This window comes from Rhincodon typus, chromosome 43 (assembly GCF_021869965.1).
Source record: "Rhincodon typus isolate 14 chromosome 43, sRhiTyp1.1, whole genome shotgun sequence".
NCBI lineage: Eukaryota > Metazoa > Chordata > Chondrichthyes > Orectolobiformes > Rhincodontidae > Rhincodon > Rhincodon typus.
This window is the reverse complement of record NC_063374.1, coordinates 4307061-4326552: the sequence shown is the minus strand read 5'-3', so window position 1 is coordinate 4326552 and position 19492 is coordinate 4307061. Positions and strand designations below refer to the sequence as shown.

Below are 19492 nucleotides of genomic sequence, written 5' to 3'. Positions count from 1 at the left end.
CTCTACACCTTGTTATCCGGCAACCCTATTGGTCCGGCCGTGCGTGAGGTGACGCCCCCTCCGTCTTCTTGCGTCACGACGTCGATGCGTCCCCGTTCGAAAATCCGCGGGAACCCATTTCCCGCCGCCGCTGCCTCCAACGGAATTTTTCAAATTTTATTTAAAATTTATGAAATCATTTAAATCGTCCCCTTCAGCATCTCGTTTTTCTTTTCTTAAAATCGGGCGATTATTGAAAACAGAAAATTCCGAGGTGACCCCGCCGTGAGAAAAAAAGTCCGCCGGATGATAGTTACTTTTTTTTAAAAAATCTGTTGAAAGTATATATATTGTTCATTGAATGTGTGCTTCTGCAGTTTAATCGGGTGTCTTGCAATGAAAGGGTTTTTTTAAAATATATCTCTTGGTGAGGTGAGCTGTGTCTTTTGCTGGAGTTGGTTGCCCCTGGCAACCTATCGCCCCATGACGTTCAATGGCTATCATTAGTGAATCCCCCACTATCAACATCTTCAGTGTTACCATGGACCAGAAACTCCGCTAGGACTTGCTGTATAAACACAGTGCCTACCATAGCAGGTCATATGCTGGGAATCAGCGAGTGACTCCCCTCCTGACTTCACAAAGCCTGTCCATCATTGACAAGGCTTTGTCAGGAGTGTGATAGAATAGTCCCCACTTAAGAGTCATTGAGTTGTACAGCACGGACACAACTTGTCCATGCCAATCAGATATCCTAAATTAATCTAGTTCCATTTGCCTGTATTTGGCCCATATCCCTCTAAACCCTTCCTATTCACACACCCATCCAAATGCCTCTTAAATTTTCTAATTGTACCTCGCTGCATCACTTCCTCTGACAGCTCATTCCATACATGCACTACCCTCTGCTTGAAAAAAATTGCCCCTTAGGTCCCTTTGAAACTTTTCCCGTCTCACTTTAAACCTATGGCGCCTAGTTTTGGACTCCCCTACTCTTGGGAAAAAGACTTTGGCTATTCACCCTATCCATGCCCGTAATGACCTTCATAACCTTTATAAGGTCACCCCCTCAGCCTCCGTCGCTCCAGGGAAAATAGCCACAGTCTATTGAGCGTCCCCTTATAACTCAAACTCTCCTCAAACCCCTTAAACCTATGCCCTCTAGTTTTGGACTCCCCTACCCTTGGGAAAAAGACCCTGACCATGCTCCTCATGATTTTATAAACCTCTATAAGGTCACTCCTCAGCCTCCGACGCTCCAGGAAAAATAGACCCAGCCTATACAGCCTCTCCCTATAGCTCACACCCTCCAGCCCTGGTAACATCCTTGTAAATCTTTTCTGAATGTTTTCAAGTTTAACACATCTTTCCTGTGGCAGGGAGACAGGAAAGTATTCCAAAAGTGGCCCAACCAATGTACTCTACATTGCCTGGATGGATGCTGCTCCAAGAACACTGAAGTAGCTCAACACCATCCAGGACAAAGCAGCCGTCCTTGATTGGCACCACATCCAAAAACATCTGCTCCCTCCACCACTGACACTCAGTAGCACCCCTTTATTCTGAGACGATGCCCTCTGGCCCTATACACTTCCGTGAGGGGAAACATTCTTTCAGCACTTACCATGTCAAGCCCCTTAAGAATCTTTGCCTTTCAACAAGATCACTTTTAATTCTTCTAAATCCCAATGAGTAGGGTCCTAATCTGTTTAAACTTTGCTCCTAAGACAATTCCTCCATACCAGAGATTATCCAAGTGAATGTTCTCTGAATTTCCTCCAATGAAAGCTTTAAATCTTTCTTTTGTATTTTTCTTTAAATAGGGGTGCCAAAACTGCTTTCAGTCATCCACCTGTGGTTTCACCAGCACCTTGTACATTTGCAGCAAGACATCTCTGCTCCCACACTCCAACCTCCCTTGAAATAAAGGCATTCCATTAACTTTGCTGATTACTGCTGCACCAGTATGCTAGCTTTCTATGTTTCATGCACAAGTCCCTTTGTGTTGCAGCTTTCTCTCCATTTAAGTTATACTCTGTTCTTTTGTTTTCCGTTCCAGAAAGAACAACTTCATGTTTTCCCACATTAAACGCCATTTGTCAACTTCTTGCCCACTGATCAATCTCTGTCTCTAAACTTTTGTAACCTTCTCAAAAGTTGCCTTTTCATCAATTTTTGTCATCTGCAAGTATGGCTACAATACTTTCGCTTCTTCCTCCACGTCATATACATTGTAAACCATTGCAGTGTCAACACTGATCACCGTGGAACACTGTCACTGACCTGAAAAAGAACATCTTAGCCCCACTCACTCTTTCCTGTCCAAAAGCCAATTCTTTAATCACTCTCATATACTACCTCCAAAGCCATGGGTTCTTATTTTGTAGAAAGTCCTGCAGGCACTCTTCAAAAAAGAGCAGGAACTTACTCCCCAGACCAAAGTTCATCTCTCTGAACAGTTGGGAAAAAAACATTATATGGTCATTATCATATTGCAGCCTGTGGGAGCTTGCTGTGGACAAATTGACCGATGCATTTCCTACTTGGAAACAGTGATTACACTGGTACCCTCAAAGAGGAGTCAAATCATGCTCCAAACGTTAACAAATGCTGCCAGACCTGCTGAGTTCCTGCAGCATCTGCTGTTTTTGTTTAACAACTCCATGAAATCAGGTCCTTTTTTAAACCATTTGAATTGAAAATAAATCAGATAGAAGGAATGAAGGGATCTTGATCAATTGGGTCAATGGGCTGAGAAGTGGTAGATGGATTTTAATTTGGATAAATGTGAGATATTCCATTTAAGGTTCTTGCGAAGATTTGTAGCTCGGTTTGGATGAGGTTGTTGACTTGCTTGCCTAGCTGGCTGGTTATAGTTTAGACGTTTTGTCACCGTGCTAGGCCTGAACTATAACCAGCCAGCTCAGCAAGTGAGATATTGCATTTTGGTAATATAAACAAGGGCAGGACTTGTACAACTAATGGTAGGGTCCTGGGTAGTGTTGTACAACATAGAGCCCTAGGTTTCAGCTACATAATTTCTTGAAATTTGCGTCACAAGTAGACAGCGTTGTTAAGAAGTCATTGAGCATGCTTGCTTTCATTGCTCAGACCTTTGAGTATAGGAGTTGGAATATCCTGTTGAAGTTGTACAGGACATTGGTGAAGCCTCTTTTGGAGTACCACGTGCAGTTCTGGTCATCCTGTTATAGGAAGGATATTATTAAACTGGAGACGGTTCAGAAAAGATTTGCCAGGATGTTGCTGGGAATGGAGGTTTTGAGATATAAAAGTGGACTGGAAAGATTGGGACTTTTTTTACTGGAGCATAGGACGTTGAAGGGTAACCTTATTGAGGTTTATATAATCATGAGGGGTATAGATAAGGTGAATGACAAGGGTCTTTTCCCTAGGGTGGGAGAAGTTCAAAACAAGGGGGCATACAGAGTCATGGAGGTCTACTGCATGAAAACCGGCCCTTCGGCCCAAATTGCCCATGCTGCCCAGCTTTCACAATTTAAGCCAGTCCCATTTGCCTGCATTTGGTCCATATCCTTCCATAACTATCCCATCCATGTACCTGTCTAAATGTTTCTTAAATTATGAAGTTGTACTCGCTTCTACCACTACCTCTGGCAGCCCAGATACTTGTCACCCTCTGTGTGAATAAATTGTCCCTCTGGACCCTTTTGTATCTCTCCCCTCTCACCTTAGACCCAAGACCTCCAGTTTTAGACTTCCCTACCATGGGGAAAAGCTGCCTGCTATCTATTTTATCTATGCCTCTCATGATTTTATAGACCTGTATAAGGTCACTCCTCAGTCTCCTAAGCTCCAGGGAAAAGAATCCCAGCTTGTCCAACCTCTCCTTCTAACACAAATCTTCCAGTCCAGGTAGCACCCTAGTAAATCTGTTCTGCGCTCTTTCTAGTTTATTAATATCCTTTCTATAGTAGGGTGACCAAAACTGCACATTGTACTCCATATGTTGCCTCACCAATGTCTTGTACAGCTGCATCAGGACGTCCCAACTCCTGTACTCAGTGCTCTGACCAATGAAAGCTAGCACACCGAAAGCCTTTGTCACTGCCCTGTCTACCTGTGACTCCATTTTCAAGGAGTTATGAACCTGTACCCCTAGAACTCTTTGTTCTAACACTCCCCAAAGTCCTACCATTGACTGTGTAAGCCCTAACCTGGTTTGCTTTACTAAAATGCAACACCTTGCATTTATCTGAATTAAATTCCATCTGCCATTCCTCAGCCCTCTGGCCCGGTTCATCAAGATCTGGCTGCATTCCCAAATAACCTTTTTCGTTGTCCACTATACCACCAATCTTGGCGTCATCCGCAAACTTACTGACCATACCTCCTAAATTCTTATCCAAGTCATTTATATAAATGACGAATAATAGTGGGCCCAGCACCAACCCCTGCGGCACACCGCTGGTCACGGGCCTCCAGTCTGAAAAACAACGCTCTAATACCACCATCTGTCTTCTACTGTCAAGCCTATTTGTATTCAATTGGCTAGCTCTCCCTTGATTCCCATGAGATGTAACATTACTCAACAATCTGCCATGCGGTACCTTGTCAAAGGCCTTGCTAAAAGTCCATGTAAACAACATCTACCGCACTACTTTCATTTGTGTTCTTAGTCACCCCTTCGAAAAACTCAATCAAATTCGTGAGGCACGATTTCCCACACACAAACCATGCTGACTATCCCAAATGAGTTCCTGCCTGTCCAAATGCCTGTAGATCCTGTCTCTCAGAATCCTCTCTGACAACTTACCACCACGGATGTAAGGTTCACTGGTCTGTAGTTCCCAGACATTTCCCTGTAGCCTTTCTTAAATAACGGCACAACATTAGCCACCCTGCAATCTTCAGGCACTTCACCGGTGGCAGTCAATGATACAAATATCTCCACTAGGAGCCCTGCAATTTCCTCCCTAGACTCCCACAATGTCCTGGGATACACTTCATCAGGTCGTGGGGATTTATCTACCTTAATGCATTTTAAGACTTCCAGCACCTCTTTTCTGTAATGTGGACTCTCTACAAGACATCAGTATTTGTTCCCCCAAGTTCCCTAGCATCCATACATTTCTCAATGGTAAATAGTGATGAGAAATATTCATTTAGAATCTCACCCATCTCTTGTGGCTCCACATGTAGGTGACCTTGTTGATCTTTAAGAGGCCCTATTCTCTTCCCTATTTACTCTTTTGCCCTTCATCTTTTTAAGGTGAGAGGAGAAATATTTAAAACAGACATGAGGGGCAATCTTTTTAAACAGAAAGTGGTTCATGTGTGGAATGAACTGCTAGAGGAAGTGCTTGATGCAGGTGCAGTTGCAACTCTTAAAAGGAATTTAGATAAGTACATGAATGGGAAAGGTTTGGACAGATATGGGCCAAGCACAGGCAGGTGGGACAAGTTTAGTTTGGGAACATGGTCAGGGAGAGTAGGAAGGGTCTTGGGTCTGCTTTATATATTACCTAATCAACCTGTTGAGAAATGTTATTACACACCTCTTGAGCAGGTGGGATTCAAATCCAGGCCCAGAGATAGGGACATTACCACTGCACCACAAGAGCCGCTGGGTCTGCTTTATCTTATTTTTTCATATCTGGAAGTGTTAACACACACCACCAAATGATTTTCCCACCACCAAATCACTATAACTTTTTTTTTTGTTTTCTAATTTAGGGAAGGAAACTGCCATCCTTAACTGGTCTGGCCTACACATGACTCCAGACCCGCAACAATGTGGTTGACTCTTAATGGCCCCTGGACAATTAGGGATGGACAATAGTGCTGGCCTGGCCAATGATGCCCTCGTCCTATGAATGAATGAAGAAAATCTATCAACCACCACCAGTAAACATCCAAACAGCCTATTGGATACAACACTGAAAGCCCATTACGGGCAATGCAAACCATCAAAAGTGAGGGAGGAATAGGAAGTGCGGGAAAGGCGTGGATCTGCTTTATTTTATTTGTATTTTTATATGTTTGGATGTGCTGTTATGGACAACTGAATGGCTTTCCCACAATCAAATCACCAAGACATTTTTTTTGTCTTTTAACTATCAACCATCACCAGTAAATCACCCGTGTAGCCAATTGGATATTTTCATGCAAAGCCCATTACAGTCATGGGTCTGCTTTATTGTTTTTTCCCTTGTCTCTAAAGGGTGGCACAGTGGCTCAGTGGTTAACTATGCTGCCTCACAGCGCCAGAGTTTGATTCTACCCTCGGGCGACTGTCTTTGTGGAGTTTGCATGTTCTCCCTGTGTCTATGCGGGTTTCATCTCACAGTACAAAGATGTGCAGGCTAGATGGATTAGCTATGGTAAGTTGCCCATAATGTCCATGGATGTGCAAGCTAGGTGGATTAGACATGGGAAATGCGGGGTTACAGGGATAGGCTAGGGAGGTGGGTCTGGGTGGGATCCTCTTTGGAGGGTCAGTGTGGAGTCAATGGGCCAAATGGCCTGCTTCCACACAGTAGAGATTCTATATTAAGATGTGCACTTAAACACAACTGAAAAGCTTTCCCACTACCTAATCACCATGACATTTTTTTTCTGTTTTTAACTATCAAGCACCACCTGTAAAATACCCATGTAGCCAATTGGATATTTTCGTGCAAAACCCATTACAGCATGGGTCTGCTTTATTATTTTGATTTATATGCAGAAGTGCTTTAACATAAAACCAAATGGCTTTCCCACTACCTTATCACCGTGACCTTTTATTTTAGCCACTAACCACCACCAATAAACCACCTGTATAGCCAATTAGAAATTGATATGCAATGACCATGACAGGCAATCTGGGTCTACTTTATAAAGGGCTCAAGCAATGACTTCCAACTAGGCGCTCCATTGCCTTTTACCAAGGGAACTCGTATTCAATGTGATCCATGAGGAGATTAATTAGTAATTCCCCATGGGCCTTGTTGGCATTATCACAATGGGCTTGGCATCTTCTTACAGAGCAATGTGATATATCTACTTCATTTTGCTTAAACCTTTTTGCATATGTTTGGAAATTCTTGCTAAAATCTTAGCCTCATAGATGTTTGCAGCACAGAAAGAAGATGCATGGCCCACTGTGGCCCTGGGCCAGTCAACAAAGTTCTGACTACATTAATCCCATTTTCTAAGCTTTGGCCCATAGCCTTAATGCTCTGGCAACAAAAGTGATTATCTAAACATTACTAAACAACAATCTATCTACTTAAACTTGAAATTTTCAGTTGACCTCAGCTAGTGCTGGAAAGTCTTGTGTAGGTTTAGATTATTTTTGAAAAGTACAGACTCGATGGGTTGAAGGTCTCTTCTGTACTGTTGATTCTTTGATTCTATTCCTTAAATATTACAGGAGTTTCAGACTCAACTACCCTTTGGGCCATTGAGTTCCAGACTCTCTCTCTTCTCCAAGTGAAAACACTTCTTCTTGACTCTTTTATAGAGTCATACAGCACGAAAACCAACCCTTCAGTTCAGTTTGTCCATGTTGACCAAGGTCCCCAAACTAAACTAGTCCCTCTTGCCTCCATTTGGCCCATATTCCTCTAAACCTTTCCTATTCACGTTCCTGTCCAAATGTCTTTTAAATGTTGTAACCATCGATACCTCAGCAAACACATTGACAGGCACCTCCCACAAACTCTGTGTAATCCAATCTCTCCTTCCTCATTTTTTTTGGACTAAAGAAGTTCCAAAATAATTTTAAATGAAAAATTATTTGCTTTTGCTCTAGAAAAACGGGGCAAAATTACAAGAAAAACTTCCAACACAGCAACAGATGCAAGATCCACCCTACTCTCCTTCTGCCATTTTTAAAATCATATTTCTACCTATTACCTTAAATCTACGTCCCTGGTTATTGGCACCTCTACTAATTGAAAATTGTAGCTTCCTATCCAGGCTATCTATATCCCTCATAATCCTATGCACCTCTATCAGGTTCTCTGTCAACCTTTACTGCTCCGAGAAAAACAACCACAGCCTATTCAATCTTTCCTTATTGTTCAGGCCCTCTAGCCCAGCAACATCACGTCCTGTCCCTCCTCATTCTCAATCTATCTCTGTTAATTGCACTCACCTCCAACCAAGAGTCATACTCTACCGCTTTCACTATTGCAGGCAATGTTTTCCTTTGCTTGCTGTCACCACTCGACTAATCCTTGCATGTCCTGTCCGCTGTCCACTCGCTCACTTGGGTCACCTCATGGCTTTTCTCTCACCTGCATCAGCACTAACAGCTGTGATAGTCAGTTTCACCTCACTTAACCCCTCTTATTACAGGAGAAAACTATCCACAACTGGGTCAAAAGAGCCAGGTGCTGGATATTTGTCTGCTTGCCTGTACAAGAATAGGATCACCCACTGGGCATGCCCTGAGACATTGGTGCAGAGGAGAGAATGGTGAGCTGGAATTGCCAGGTACATGCTCACAAATTCTTGGCATCTAGTTTCTATCCGGCTATTCACAATATATATTAATGATTTGGATGAGGGAACAAAATGTAACTCCATGTTGATAACAAATGTAATCTCCAAGTTTGCAGATGACACCAAGTTGGGTGGGAGGATGAACTGTGACGAGGATGCAGAGATCCTTCAGCATGATCCGACAAGTTGGGTGAGTGGGCAAATCAATGGCAGATACAGTATAATTTGGATAAATGTGAGGTTATTCATTTCAGAAGCAAAAACAAGACGGCTGATTACTACCTGAATGGCTGTAAATTGGGAGAGGGGAGTGTGCAGTGGGACCTGGGCGTCCTTGTGCACCAGTTGCTGAAGGTAAACATGTAGGTGCAGCAGGTGGTAAAGAAGGCAAATGGTATGTTGGCCTTCATTGCGAGAGTTTTCGAGTACAGGAGCAGGGATGTGTTGTTGCAATTATACAGGGCCTTGGTGAGACCACACCTGAAATATTGCATGCAGTTTTGGTCTCCTTTTCTGAGGAAGGATGCTGTTGCTGTTGAGAGAGTGCAGTGAAGGTTTACCAGGCTGATTCTGGGGATGGCGGGTCTGACGTAATAGGAGAGATTGACTAGGTTGGGATTGTTTTTGCTGGAGTTCAGACGAATGAGGAGGGGATCTCATAGAGACTAATAAAATTCTAACAGGACTGGACAGGGTAGATGCAGGGAGGATGTTCCCGATGATGGGTGTGTCCAGAACCAGGGGTCACAGTCTGAGGATTCTGGAGAGAGGATTTAGGATGGAGACGAGACATTTCTTCAGCCAAAGAGTGGTGAGCCTGTGGAATTCATTACCACAGGAAGTAGTTGATGCCAAAAGAGTGAATGTATTCAAGAGGTAAGTAGATATAGCACTTGGGGTGAATGAGATCAAAGGTTATGGGGAGAAAGCAGTGTTAGGCGATCGAATTGGATGATCAGCCATGATTGTGAGGAATTGTGGAGCAGGCTCAAAGGGCCAAATGGCCTCCTCCTGCTCCTATCTTCTATGTTTCTATGTTAAATGACCTTTCACTGCTTGCTAGTGAGAATCTCTAGTGAGAGCCCATCTGCCTCTTTTTTTTAAAGCTTCCAATGAACTAGCCTCCAAACTCTCGGGGTTGGGGGTGGTACTGTGGGGAAGAACTCCAGACATTCACTCTGGGAGAAGAAATTCCTTCAGCTTTGAAGTGAGAGTCCCGCTTTACTCTGTAACCCAAATTTCAAGGATCCCCGCTGATGAAGACACCCTCTCAAATCTGATCTGCAAAGCTTAGAGACAGTGAAAGCACAGGCTGTTCACCCTGTAGGCCTTACGTTTGCTAATATACTATTGTCGCAGTCCTTCAGTTTGAGATGTTTCTCTATGCTACAAACAGAACTTCAAATGACCTGCTGGCTACCAGGATCAGCATTATTCTCTCCTTAAAAGTCTCATGATTTTGGATCAAAATGCGTGTTACCATCTTTCTGAAATGACCCTTTCCTCTACTGGACAGACCTCCAGAATTGTAACAAAAACAGAAAATGCTGAAGAGGTTCGACGGGTCTGACCGCATCTGCAGAGAGAGAAACGGAGTCAACTTTTTGAGTCCAGTGACCCTTGTTTCCATTTATTGCTATCACTTGTTCCTGAGTAGAGTGAAAAGTTTTGTTTTACGTGCAGTACAGGCAGAACATGACATACAAGGACACACAGATCACTGTGTGTTTTGACGGAGTCCAGATTTGTGATAGGTGCTCTGCATTCTCAGCCTGGTGAATGGTGTGGCGGCTGGGGGCGAACTCCTACCACCAGCTGCCAGCCAAGGGTGAGAGGAAGTAAGAGAGTGAGACGTGAGGCTGCGTAATTCCATGGCGACGGACTTGCGTGATGACGTCGGCAGACCCCCTATATAAAGCGGCCATTTCGGGCGCCTGCTTTTCAGTCTGGCGCCGGGGGCTGCCAGGCGCGGATTAGGGTGTGTTGTGTAATGCCTGAGTGAATAGGCCTTCACCCTTTGCCTTCCCCTTCTCCTCCCAAAGCCCACCGAGAGACTAGAAAGATGGTGAAGATTTTCGTGGGTAACGTGCCGGGTGCGTGCTCGGCGGCCGACCTGCGCGGCCTGTTCGAGGCCTACGGCCTGGTCAACGAGTGCGACGTGCTGGGCAGCTACGCCTTCGTGCACATGGAGAAGGAGGCGGAGGCCAAGCGGGCCATCTCGGAGCTGCGGGGCCGGCTGCTGCGGGGCTCGCCGCTGACGGTGGAGCTGGCGACGGCGCGGCTGCGGAACGCCACCAAGCTGTACGTGGGCAACGTGGCGGAGGCGGCCACCACCCGGGAGCTGCAGGGGCTCTTCGAGCGCCACGGCCGGGTGGTCGAGTGCGACATCGTCAAGAACTACGCGTTCGTGCACATGGAGAAGGAGCGGCAGGCGCTGGACGCCATCCGCGCCCTCAGCGGCACCGAGCTGGCCGGCCAGCGCATCTACGTGCAGCTCTCCAAATCCAACCCGGTGCGGGGGCCTGCCGCGGCGGCCGGCATCCCGCCCGGCCCTTTCCTGCCCCCAGCAGAGGCGGGGTCCCCTTTCCTGTTACCTCCGCCCCCACCCCCGGGTTTCCCGACCCGCCGCCTCCCTTACCCCCCACCGCCGCCCCCTCACCATCCCCTGGCCCCCCGCTACTACCGTTACGACCCTTACGGCCGCCGCCTCTTGCCACCTCCTCTCCCTCCTTTGCCCCCCCTGCCCCCTCCTCCTCCTCCCCCTCCGCCCTACGCCCGGGACCCCCGCCGTGCCTTGCCCCCACCCCCACCCCCTCTGCCTCCCCCTCCTTACCTGAGGGGTGCCCATCTCCGCTGTGGCCAGCACGATGGTCACCTCAGCAACGGCTATGGTAGCAAAATTTGGGGCTATTGATTCATATTGTTTCATTCCTGGGGATGGGGGGGATGTGCTGAGGGTAGGGAGTAGGATGAGGGATGCAGAGAGAAGAGGCAAGGGTTTGCACGTTCTCCCAGTGTCTGTGCGGGTTTCCTTTGGGTGCTCCGGTTTCCTTTCACAGTCCAAAGATGTGCAGGCTGGGTGGATTGGCCATGCTAAACTGTCCATAATATTCTCAGATGTGTAGATCTGTTACAGGGAAAGGGCACTGGGTCTGGGTGGGGTGCGCTGAGAGTCGGTGGGGACTTTTGGGCCAAAGGCCCAGTTTCAACACTGTAGGGATTCTGTGATCTATGAAGGGGGAACTAGTGTACTGTAAAACCAGGGAGGGTACCGGAGGACCATTGGGCTTCAATGGTGATGTTCACTATGACATCTATTTGTTCCCCCCAAATCATGTCAGGGTGAACTGTTACCATCCAGGGTGTGGGTGTCTAACACACTCTGGGAGTGTCTAAGGCCTGGATGTTGCAAGCCTGCTCTACAGATATCGATGAACCCAATTACTGGAACAGTTCTCTCACTCGTCAGGACTGACATTAGGAGGCAAATTGACAATGACTTTTGTAAGAGATGGAGTACAGGCTGTGCTTGGGCAATCCATGCCGCAAAAGACTTCTGAGATTTGGCAGCACTTGCTGAACAATCCTAAATGCACTTGTTGCACTTGAAAGTAGTGTGTGCCGGGGCCTGTTCTGTACAAGCAGAACTTCACGCTTCAAGCCTTTTGAATTATCCAGCACCATGGTGTAGTTCTCTTCTGTTGGTTTCTCCATGGCAGTTGGCTATTTTGCCAGCAAATTAGCAGCCCTTTCTCTTGCAGTATATATTGTGAAATTTGGCATTCTTGTGTTTTGTCCTGATGAGTGTTTGGCAGAATGCTTAGCAATATCTCGATCTTCAATAGTAGCATTGCTTGCTCCTCTCTTTCTCCCCCATTCACCACCGTCAATGCCCTCTGTCAGTCTGCTTTGGGTGCTATGTAAAAGTTGTCCCCATCTTAGTGCGTTTTTAAAAGGGGTGAATCCTTTCATTAATGGTGGCATCTGACCTGGCACTTGGCTCTGCAAAGCGAGCCGGAATGCCTGTATTTGAAAATTTTAATCTTCTTTATCTCTCTTTTTTTTTCTTGTTTCAAGAGACGCTGCAGTTGCGGATGGGCAACGGAAGACGTGGGCTGCGGAAGATTGACTTTTTGCCACAAACCCACCCCCTTGCCCCCTCCCCTGGTGACAGCGCACATCTGTCAGATTAGGACATGGACTGGGGCAAGGGGGTTTGGAAGTGGGGTGCTTGAGGTGAAGTTGCAATGTAGCTGGGGGTGCCCAGAGCCCTGTTGCCAGTTTGCAGCGGCCCCATATTTTGCATCTGTCTCTAGTTTGTGTTCCTCTGCTCCTTTCTGCTCTTTTTTTCCCCCCCCGCCCCAAATCCAGCTCGCCGGGGGTTGACCGAAACAGTCCGCACTTGGGTCGGCGCTAGTAACTGAAGCCTCGTCCGTATAAAAGTTAACCGGGTTTGGACTGGCATCGGAGGGGGTGAAAGTGTGACCGAGCCCAGATTGGCTGCCGAATGGCTGTTCCGTCTTTAAAAGGACCGCCGCTGTAGATTTGCTTTGCCAGTAACGTGTGAACTGTAACCTGTTGCTTTGTCTATCGCAGTGGGTTGGGGGTTGGGTGTGGGTGGGTGGCAGAGAAACGGACGCGCTCAGTTTGATGTGTAGAATGTCGGAAAGCAAACCATTTTGTAACGTGCCGACAAGTTGTAATTGCTTTTGCTTTTATTCGGACGTCACGTTCTTTTTTTTTACAAAACACCTAAATCGGCTAGCAGACGAAGACGGTGTAGAAACCAATGTAATCGCCTCTGTACTTGTCGTTTCCTATTCGACCTTGTGTGAATAAAATTTGTGACGGCTCTCGGGTTTCCTCGATTTTCGGCTGTATTTGAAGTGGGTTCCTCCTGTCCTTTTTGATTTAACTCTCTTCCTGGGGCTCCGGCATTTCTTTGCATGGCATCTAGGGCTCTATAATCCACTGCTGATTCTTCTGTTGGGAAGCAACTGAGTTCCAGATCTGGTAAGTGCATTTACTCGAGTTTTGGTAGTCTAAATGTAACGCAGGGGTTTTTTTTAATATTTTTTTCCAGTCCATTCACCTTGGCCAGTGCAAGTCCTAACTGTCTCCTTAACTCGCTATGTTTGTCCAGTCCAATGCAAGTGAGATTGACCTCCCTGCTTAGATACGTAAAGCTCTTGAAAGGGTATCGAACCCTTTCAAAACATCTCTTGGTTTCCTGACCCAACATAGCTACCAGTGACGGCTGCTAATAAACTTTCAATGAGCACATGGTGCTGATTAGGACGTGCATAGAAGTGTGATTGTCTGATTTTTGAGTGGGCCTTGGGGAACGGCAGCGTGATGGAGATGGCACAGTGGCCAGAACTGCTGCCTTATAAGGCCAGGGACCTGGGTTTGATTCCAGCCTCTGGTGACTGCAAACTCCACACAGACATTCTCCCTGTGTCTGCCTGGGTTTCCTCCTGCAGGCCAGAGGTGTGCAGGTTAGGTGGATTACCCATGCTATATTGTCCAGGAGTGTGTAGGTCATGTGGATCAGCCGTGGGAAATACGGCCTTACAGGGATAGCATGGGGGTGTTGGGCGCTTTACAGACAGGCAGTATGGATTCAATGGGCTGAATGGCTTGCTTCCCCACTGTGGGGTTTCTATGATTTCTGTGAATTTAATGGATTTGGGCATGGCTGAGGTTCTTCACACAGTAACCTTTCTTCTTTGCCCCTGCCCCCACTTTCAGAGATCTGAATTGAAGTTTCATCCATGTAGAAAGCTCCATTACTGTCAAGATTTGACGCTATGTGGCCTCTGATCTGCCCGCCCACCCACCCTCAAATTTTGTCTATAGTGTTTGATCATTCACCCAAAAGTTGGATGGTGGAAATTTGGGTATTAAAATTCCCCAGGACCTGGCTTTTACCCTCTGGTTCAAGAGAACTAGCTGTAGAAATGGTGGATGAGCTGGCAAATGGGAAATGTAACTGTGCCAATGAGAGAAGGGGAGCTTTAGCCAATTAGGCTGGCATTTCGTGGCTGAAAAATGCTGGGACCTCCCAACTGGAAGGGTTAACCCAAGCAATTAGAGAATCTGTCTAACCAGGCAAGAATGGCTGTGGTCTTTTTTAAGAATCTAACTAGTAGGCGAGATAAAGGGGATCACTAGAAGTATTTGTATAAACTTGTTCTTGTATATAATCTTATGTATGGATTTCCAGAAGTATCATGATGCCAGGTTATAGTTCGAGATTTATTTGAAATTGGAAGCTTTGGGAAGTGACTAAGTAGCAGTGCTCAAAAGTTTTTGATTTCAAATAAACCTCTTGGACTGTAACCTAAAGTTGTATGACTTCTGACCTTGTCCACACCAGTCCAACACCAGCTACTTGACATCAAGGATTTCCAAAAGACATTGCTATGTTGTTCCTCCGTTCAAGAACGGATTTAGGAATAATCCAGGAAACTGTAGACTGGTGAGTCTAACATCTGTGATTGGGAAGCTATTGAAGAGAATCCTTAGGGATAGGATTTATGCACACTTGGATAAGCACAGCCTGATTGGGGACAGTCAACATGGCTTTGTGTGGGGCAGATCATGTCTTGGTAATTTGAATTCCTCAAGGAGGTGACAAAGGCGCTTGGAGGGTAGAGCAGTGGATGTTACTTACATGGCTTGTAGTAAGTCTTTCAACAAGGTCCCTTATGGTAGGCTCATCCAGAAGATTAAGACTTGGCCATGTGGTATCAGAATTAGAAGAGAGAGGGTAGTGGTGGAAGGGTATTTTTCAGACTGGAGGTCCATGACTAGTGTCTGGGATCTCTGCTGTTTGTGATATGAAATATATAATATGACGAGAATGAAAATGTAGATGGTGAGCTAGTAAGCTAGCAGAAGATACAAAGATCAGCGGAGTTGTGGGTAATGTAGAAGGCTGTCAAGGATACAGCAAGGTATAGATCAGTCACAGATATGGACAGAGAAATGGCAGATGGAGTTTAATCCAGCTAAGTGTGAGGTACTGCACTTTGGGAGATCAAATGTTAAGGGAAAGAATTGTTATTGGCAGGACTGAACAGCATTGATGTACAGAGGGATCTTGGGGTTCAAGTCCATAGCTCCCTGAAAGTGGCCACGCAAGTAGATAGGGTGGTAAAGGTGTATGGCATGCTTGCCTTTATTGGTTGGGGAATTGAGTACAAGAGTCAGGATGTCCCATTGTAGCTTTATAAGAATATGGTTAGGTCACACTTGGAGTATTGCGTTCACTTCTGGTTGCCACATTACAGGAAGTATATGGGGGCTTTGGAGAGGATGCAGAAGAGGTTTACCAGGATGCTGCCTGGATTAGAGAGTATGAGGTATAAGGAGAGACTAGAAAACTCTGGTTGTTTTCTCTTGAGTGGCTGAAGGGAGACTTGATACAAGTCTATAAAATTAAGATGCATAGATAAGGTTGATGGTCAGAATCTTTTTCGCAAGTCAAAATGCCTAATTCTAGGGAGTGTGTATGTAAGGTGAGAGAAGGAAAGCTCACAGAAGATGTGAGGGGCAGGTTTTTAGGAGTCTGGAAGAGGTGATGGTGGAGGCAGATATGATGAGGGCATTTTTGGGACTTTTTAGATAAGCATATGAAGATGCAAGGAATGGAGGCGTGTGGACCAAGGGCAGGCAGAAGGGGACTAGTTTAATTTGGCGTCATGTTTGGCACAACATTGTGGGCTGACGGGCCCGTTCCTGTACTGTTCTGTCCTATAGGATAAGTCATGCTCGTTTTAGTTAAGGGATGATATTTTGGCATGGATAGTGGAATAAACTGATGGAGAGAAATTGAGAAACAAATATGTGGAGAAATCTCTGATACATCTAAGAATAAGAAGGTTGTAATACTGGGGTATTTTAATTTTCCAAACATTTGACTGGGGCTACCATAGTGTTAAAAGTTTGAATGGTGAAGAGTTTGTCAAACGCAAGAAAATTTACTTTATCAATATGTGGATGTTCCTACTAGAGAAGGAGCAAAACCTGACCTCTTGGGTAATAAGGCAGACTGAGTGACTGAAGATAGGGGAGCACTTTGGGTCCAGCAATCATAATCCTATTAGTTTTTAAAAGGGTATGGAAAAGGATAAACCTGTAAAAGTTGTTTTTAATTGGAGTAAGGCAAATTTTATTGGTTTTGAGACATCAATTTTCAAAAGTTGATTGGAGTAGACATCGCAGGTAAAAGGATGCCTGACTTGTCGGTGGCTTTCAAGAGTGTGATGAGAACTCCCATTAGAGTGAAGGGTAAGGCTGGTAAGATTAAGGAACAGTGGATGAATAAAAATGTTGAGGTTCTAGTCAAGAATCTTCTATTTGATATAGACAACTGGGTTCAAATGAATTTCAATATAAAGTGTAAGGCCATTCTTGGGCAGGAAATCGGGAGAGCAAACAGGGGATATGAGATAACATTGGCAGGTGGGTGTTAAGGATAATCTGAAGAGTACACTAAGAGTAAGAGGGTAACTAGAGACAGGATAGGGCTCTTTAAAGAGCTTTGGGATAACCCCAAGGAGATGGGAGAGATATTCAATGAATATTTTGCATCTGTATTTACAGCGGAGAAAGAAATGGAGGCTAGAGAACTCGGGGAAATAAGTATTGATGTTTTAAAACAGCTCACCATTGAAGAGAAAGTTTTGGAGACTTGAGAATAAAGTCAGTTAAATCTCCAGGACTTGATCTAATGTATCCCAGAATGCTGTGGGAAGTGAGGGAGGAAATTGTGGGGCCCATTGCAGAAATATCTCCATCATCTAACTACGGGTGAGGTGCCTGATGACAGCTAATGTTATGCCTTAATTTAAGAAGGGTAGTAGGAGAAATTGGGGAACTGTGGACCTGAGTGTCTGACTTCGGTTGTGGGTAAGTTGTTGGAGATGATCTTAAAAGATAGGATTTATAAACATTTAGAGAGGCAAAAATTCATTAGGGATGGTCAGCATGGTTTTGTGAGGGAAAATCGTGTCTCATAAATTTGATTGAGTTTTTTTGAGGAAGTTACCAAAAAGATTGAGGGTAGAGCAGTAGATGTTAATTTGGACTTTACTAAAGCCTTCAAAGTTCTGTATGGCTGACTAATTAAAGTTAGATCACATAAAATTCATGAACTCACAAATTGGATACAAAATTCGCTCAACAGCAGGAGATAGTGGTGGTAGAATATTGCTTTTCAGACTGGAGTCCTGTCCCCAGCATTGTTCCACAGCGATCAATCTGGGTCTTTTTTTTTGTCACTTACATAAATGATTTGGATGAGAATATAGAAGACATGGCTAGTGAGTTTGTGAACGACACCAAAATTGGTGGCATGTTAGACAGCGAAGAAGGTTTAAGATTACAAAGGGATCTTGATCGAATGGGTCAATGGGCTCGAATGGCAGGTGGAGTCCAATTTGGATAAGTGTGAGGTATTGCATTTTGGTACAGCAAACGGGGTCAGGACTTGTACAATTAATGGTAGGGTCTTGGGTAGTGATGTAGGACGTAAGGACGCGGGAGTGCAGATGCATAATTCTTTGAAGTTTACGTCATAAATAGACAGTGGTTAAGGCATTTAGCACACTTGCCTTCATTGCTCAGTCCTTTTGAATGAGTTTGGAAGTCAATTGATGTTGTACAGGACATTGGGGCCTCTTCTGCAGTACTGTTCAGTTTTGGTAGCACTGTTATAGGAATGATGTTATTAAGATGGAGAGTTCTGAAGAGATTTACTAGAATGTTGCCAGGTATGGAAGGTTTGAGTTATGAAGAAGGGCTGGAGCTATTTTCACTGGAGTGTAGGAGATTGAGAGGTGAACTTAGGCTGATAAAATCATGAGGTATAGATAGGCATAATGGTGGTTGTCTTTTCCCTAGGATGGGGAATTTGAAGACTAGGAGGCATATTTTTAAGATGAAAGGAGAGATTTTAAAGACACGGGGCGGGGGGGGCAAATTTTTTTTACATAGGGTGGTTGGCATGTGGAATGAACTTCCTGAGGAGATGATGAATGTGGGCTCAGTTACAACATTTAACAGACTTTCACATGGCAAGGAAAGGTTTGGAGGGATATGGACCAGGGGCAGGCAGGTGGGGCTAGCTTAGTTTGGGATTATGGTCTGGTTTGACCTGTTTCCATGCTGTATGACTGTGAAGCAAAGACCAGGCATAAACGAGGCATTTTCAGGGTGGTTGCCTGTGACCAGTGGAGAGTGCTGACAATCGCTTTGTGATCTGGACAGCAATGGTAAATGTATGTCATGTATTTCAGTTTGCTTCTCCTACAAAGCTGGGTACTCGTGGACAGTGAGAAAGGACGGAGTTGCAAAGAGGTCTGGGTATGTTAATTGGGGGTGAGGGACAGTAAAATGGCAGATGCAATATGACTGGTTGAGGGGATGGGGAGGAACTGACATTCTTCTGTGGCAGGAAGAATAGGAAAGCGGAATATGCTCTGTGATGTGGATGTACAGAGGGTGCACTTGTACAAGAAACGCAGATATCTGATAGGTTCAAGCAGCAATGGCAAATGTAACTAGCATGGTGGCCTTTATTGCAGGAGGATTGGAGTACAGGAATAAGCAAATCTTGTGGTTATTAGAATGAGGTTTGGCTGAGAGGGCTTAGTAGGGGATCAGAGTGACTGTTATCTCTCTCTCATTTACTGGCTTAGAATGGCTCCCTCTGCTGATCTCTTGAATCCATTGGACAGGCCCATGCCTGGCTAGGTTTAATTTGGGACTGCTAAATATAACTCCTTTTCTTTTTAAAAAAAATCTTTTTAAAAAAAAAAATATAGGGTTTGCCCACAGTCCCGTGGAGTAGCACCAACTGGTCAGTACCCTTCAATGAAGCAAATGTGAACCAAAGCCTTTATTCAGTAAATGGAGTCTGCAGTCTTTGCGTGTTACTAAATCACTGGTGTAAACCTCACTGTCACAGCAGGATGAAACATCCAACTGGACTGTCAAATCAGATACTGCATTACCAACTTCTGCAACCTGACCT

General features: G+C 45.1%; 2 protein-coding genes across 2 annotated transcripts in view; both read left to right on the top strand.

Moving 5' to 3' along the window:
• Positions 1 to 10513: 10513 nt before the first annotated feature.
• zgc:77262 (uncharacterized protein LOC402952 homolog) lies at positions 10514 to 13304 on the top strand. The gene has a single exon (XM_048619651.1). It carries the CDS (start codon positions 10514 to 10516, stop codon positions 11363 to 11365), a length of 852 nt encoding a protein of 283 aa, XP_048475608.1. The 3' UTR covers positions 11366 to 13304.
• Positions 13305 to 13401: 97 nt separating this feature from the next.
• Positions 13402 to 19492, top strand: part of batf2 (basic leucine zipper ATF-like transcription factor 2) — a 68027-nt gene continuing 61936 nt past the window's right edge. Inside the window, exon 1 of the mRNA XM_020514420.2 lies at positions 13402 to 13464. The gene's annotated coding sequence lies outside the window, so the exon portion shown is untranslated. The remainder of the gene's footprint in view (positions 13465 to 19492) is intronic.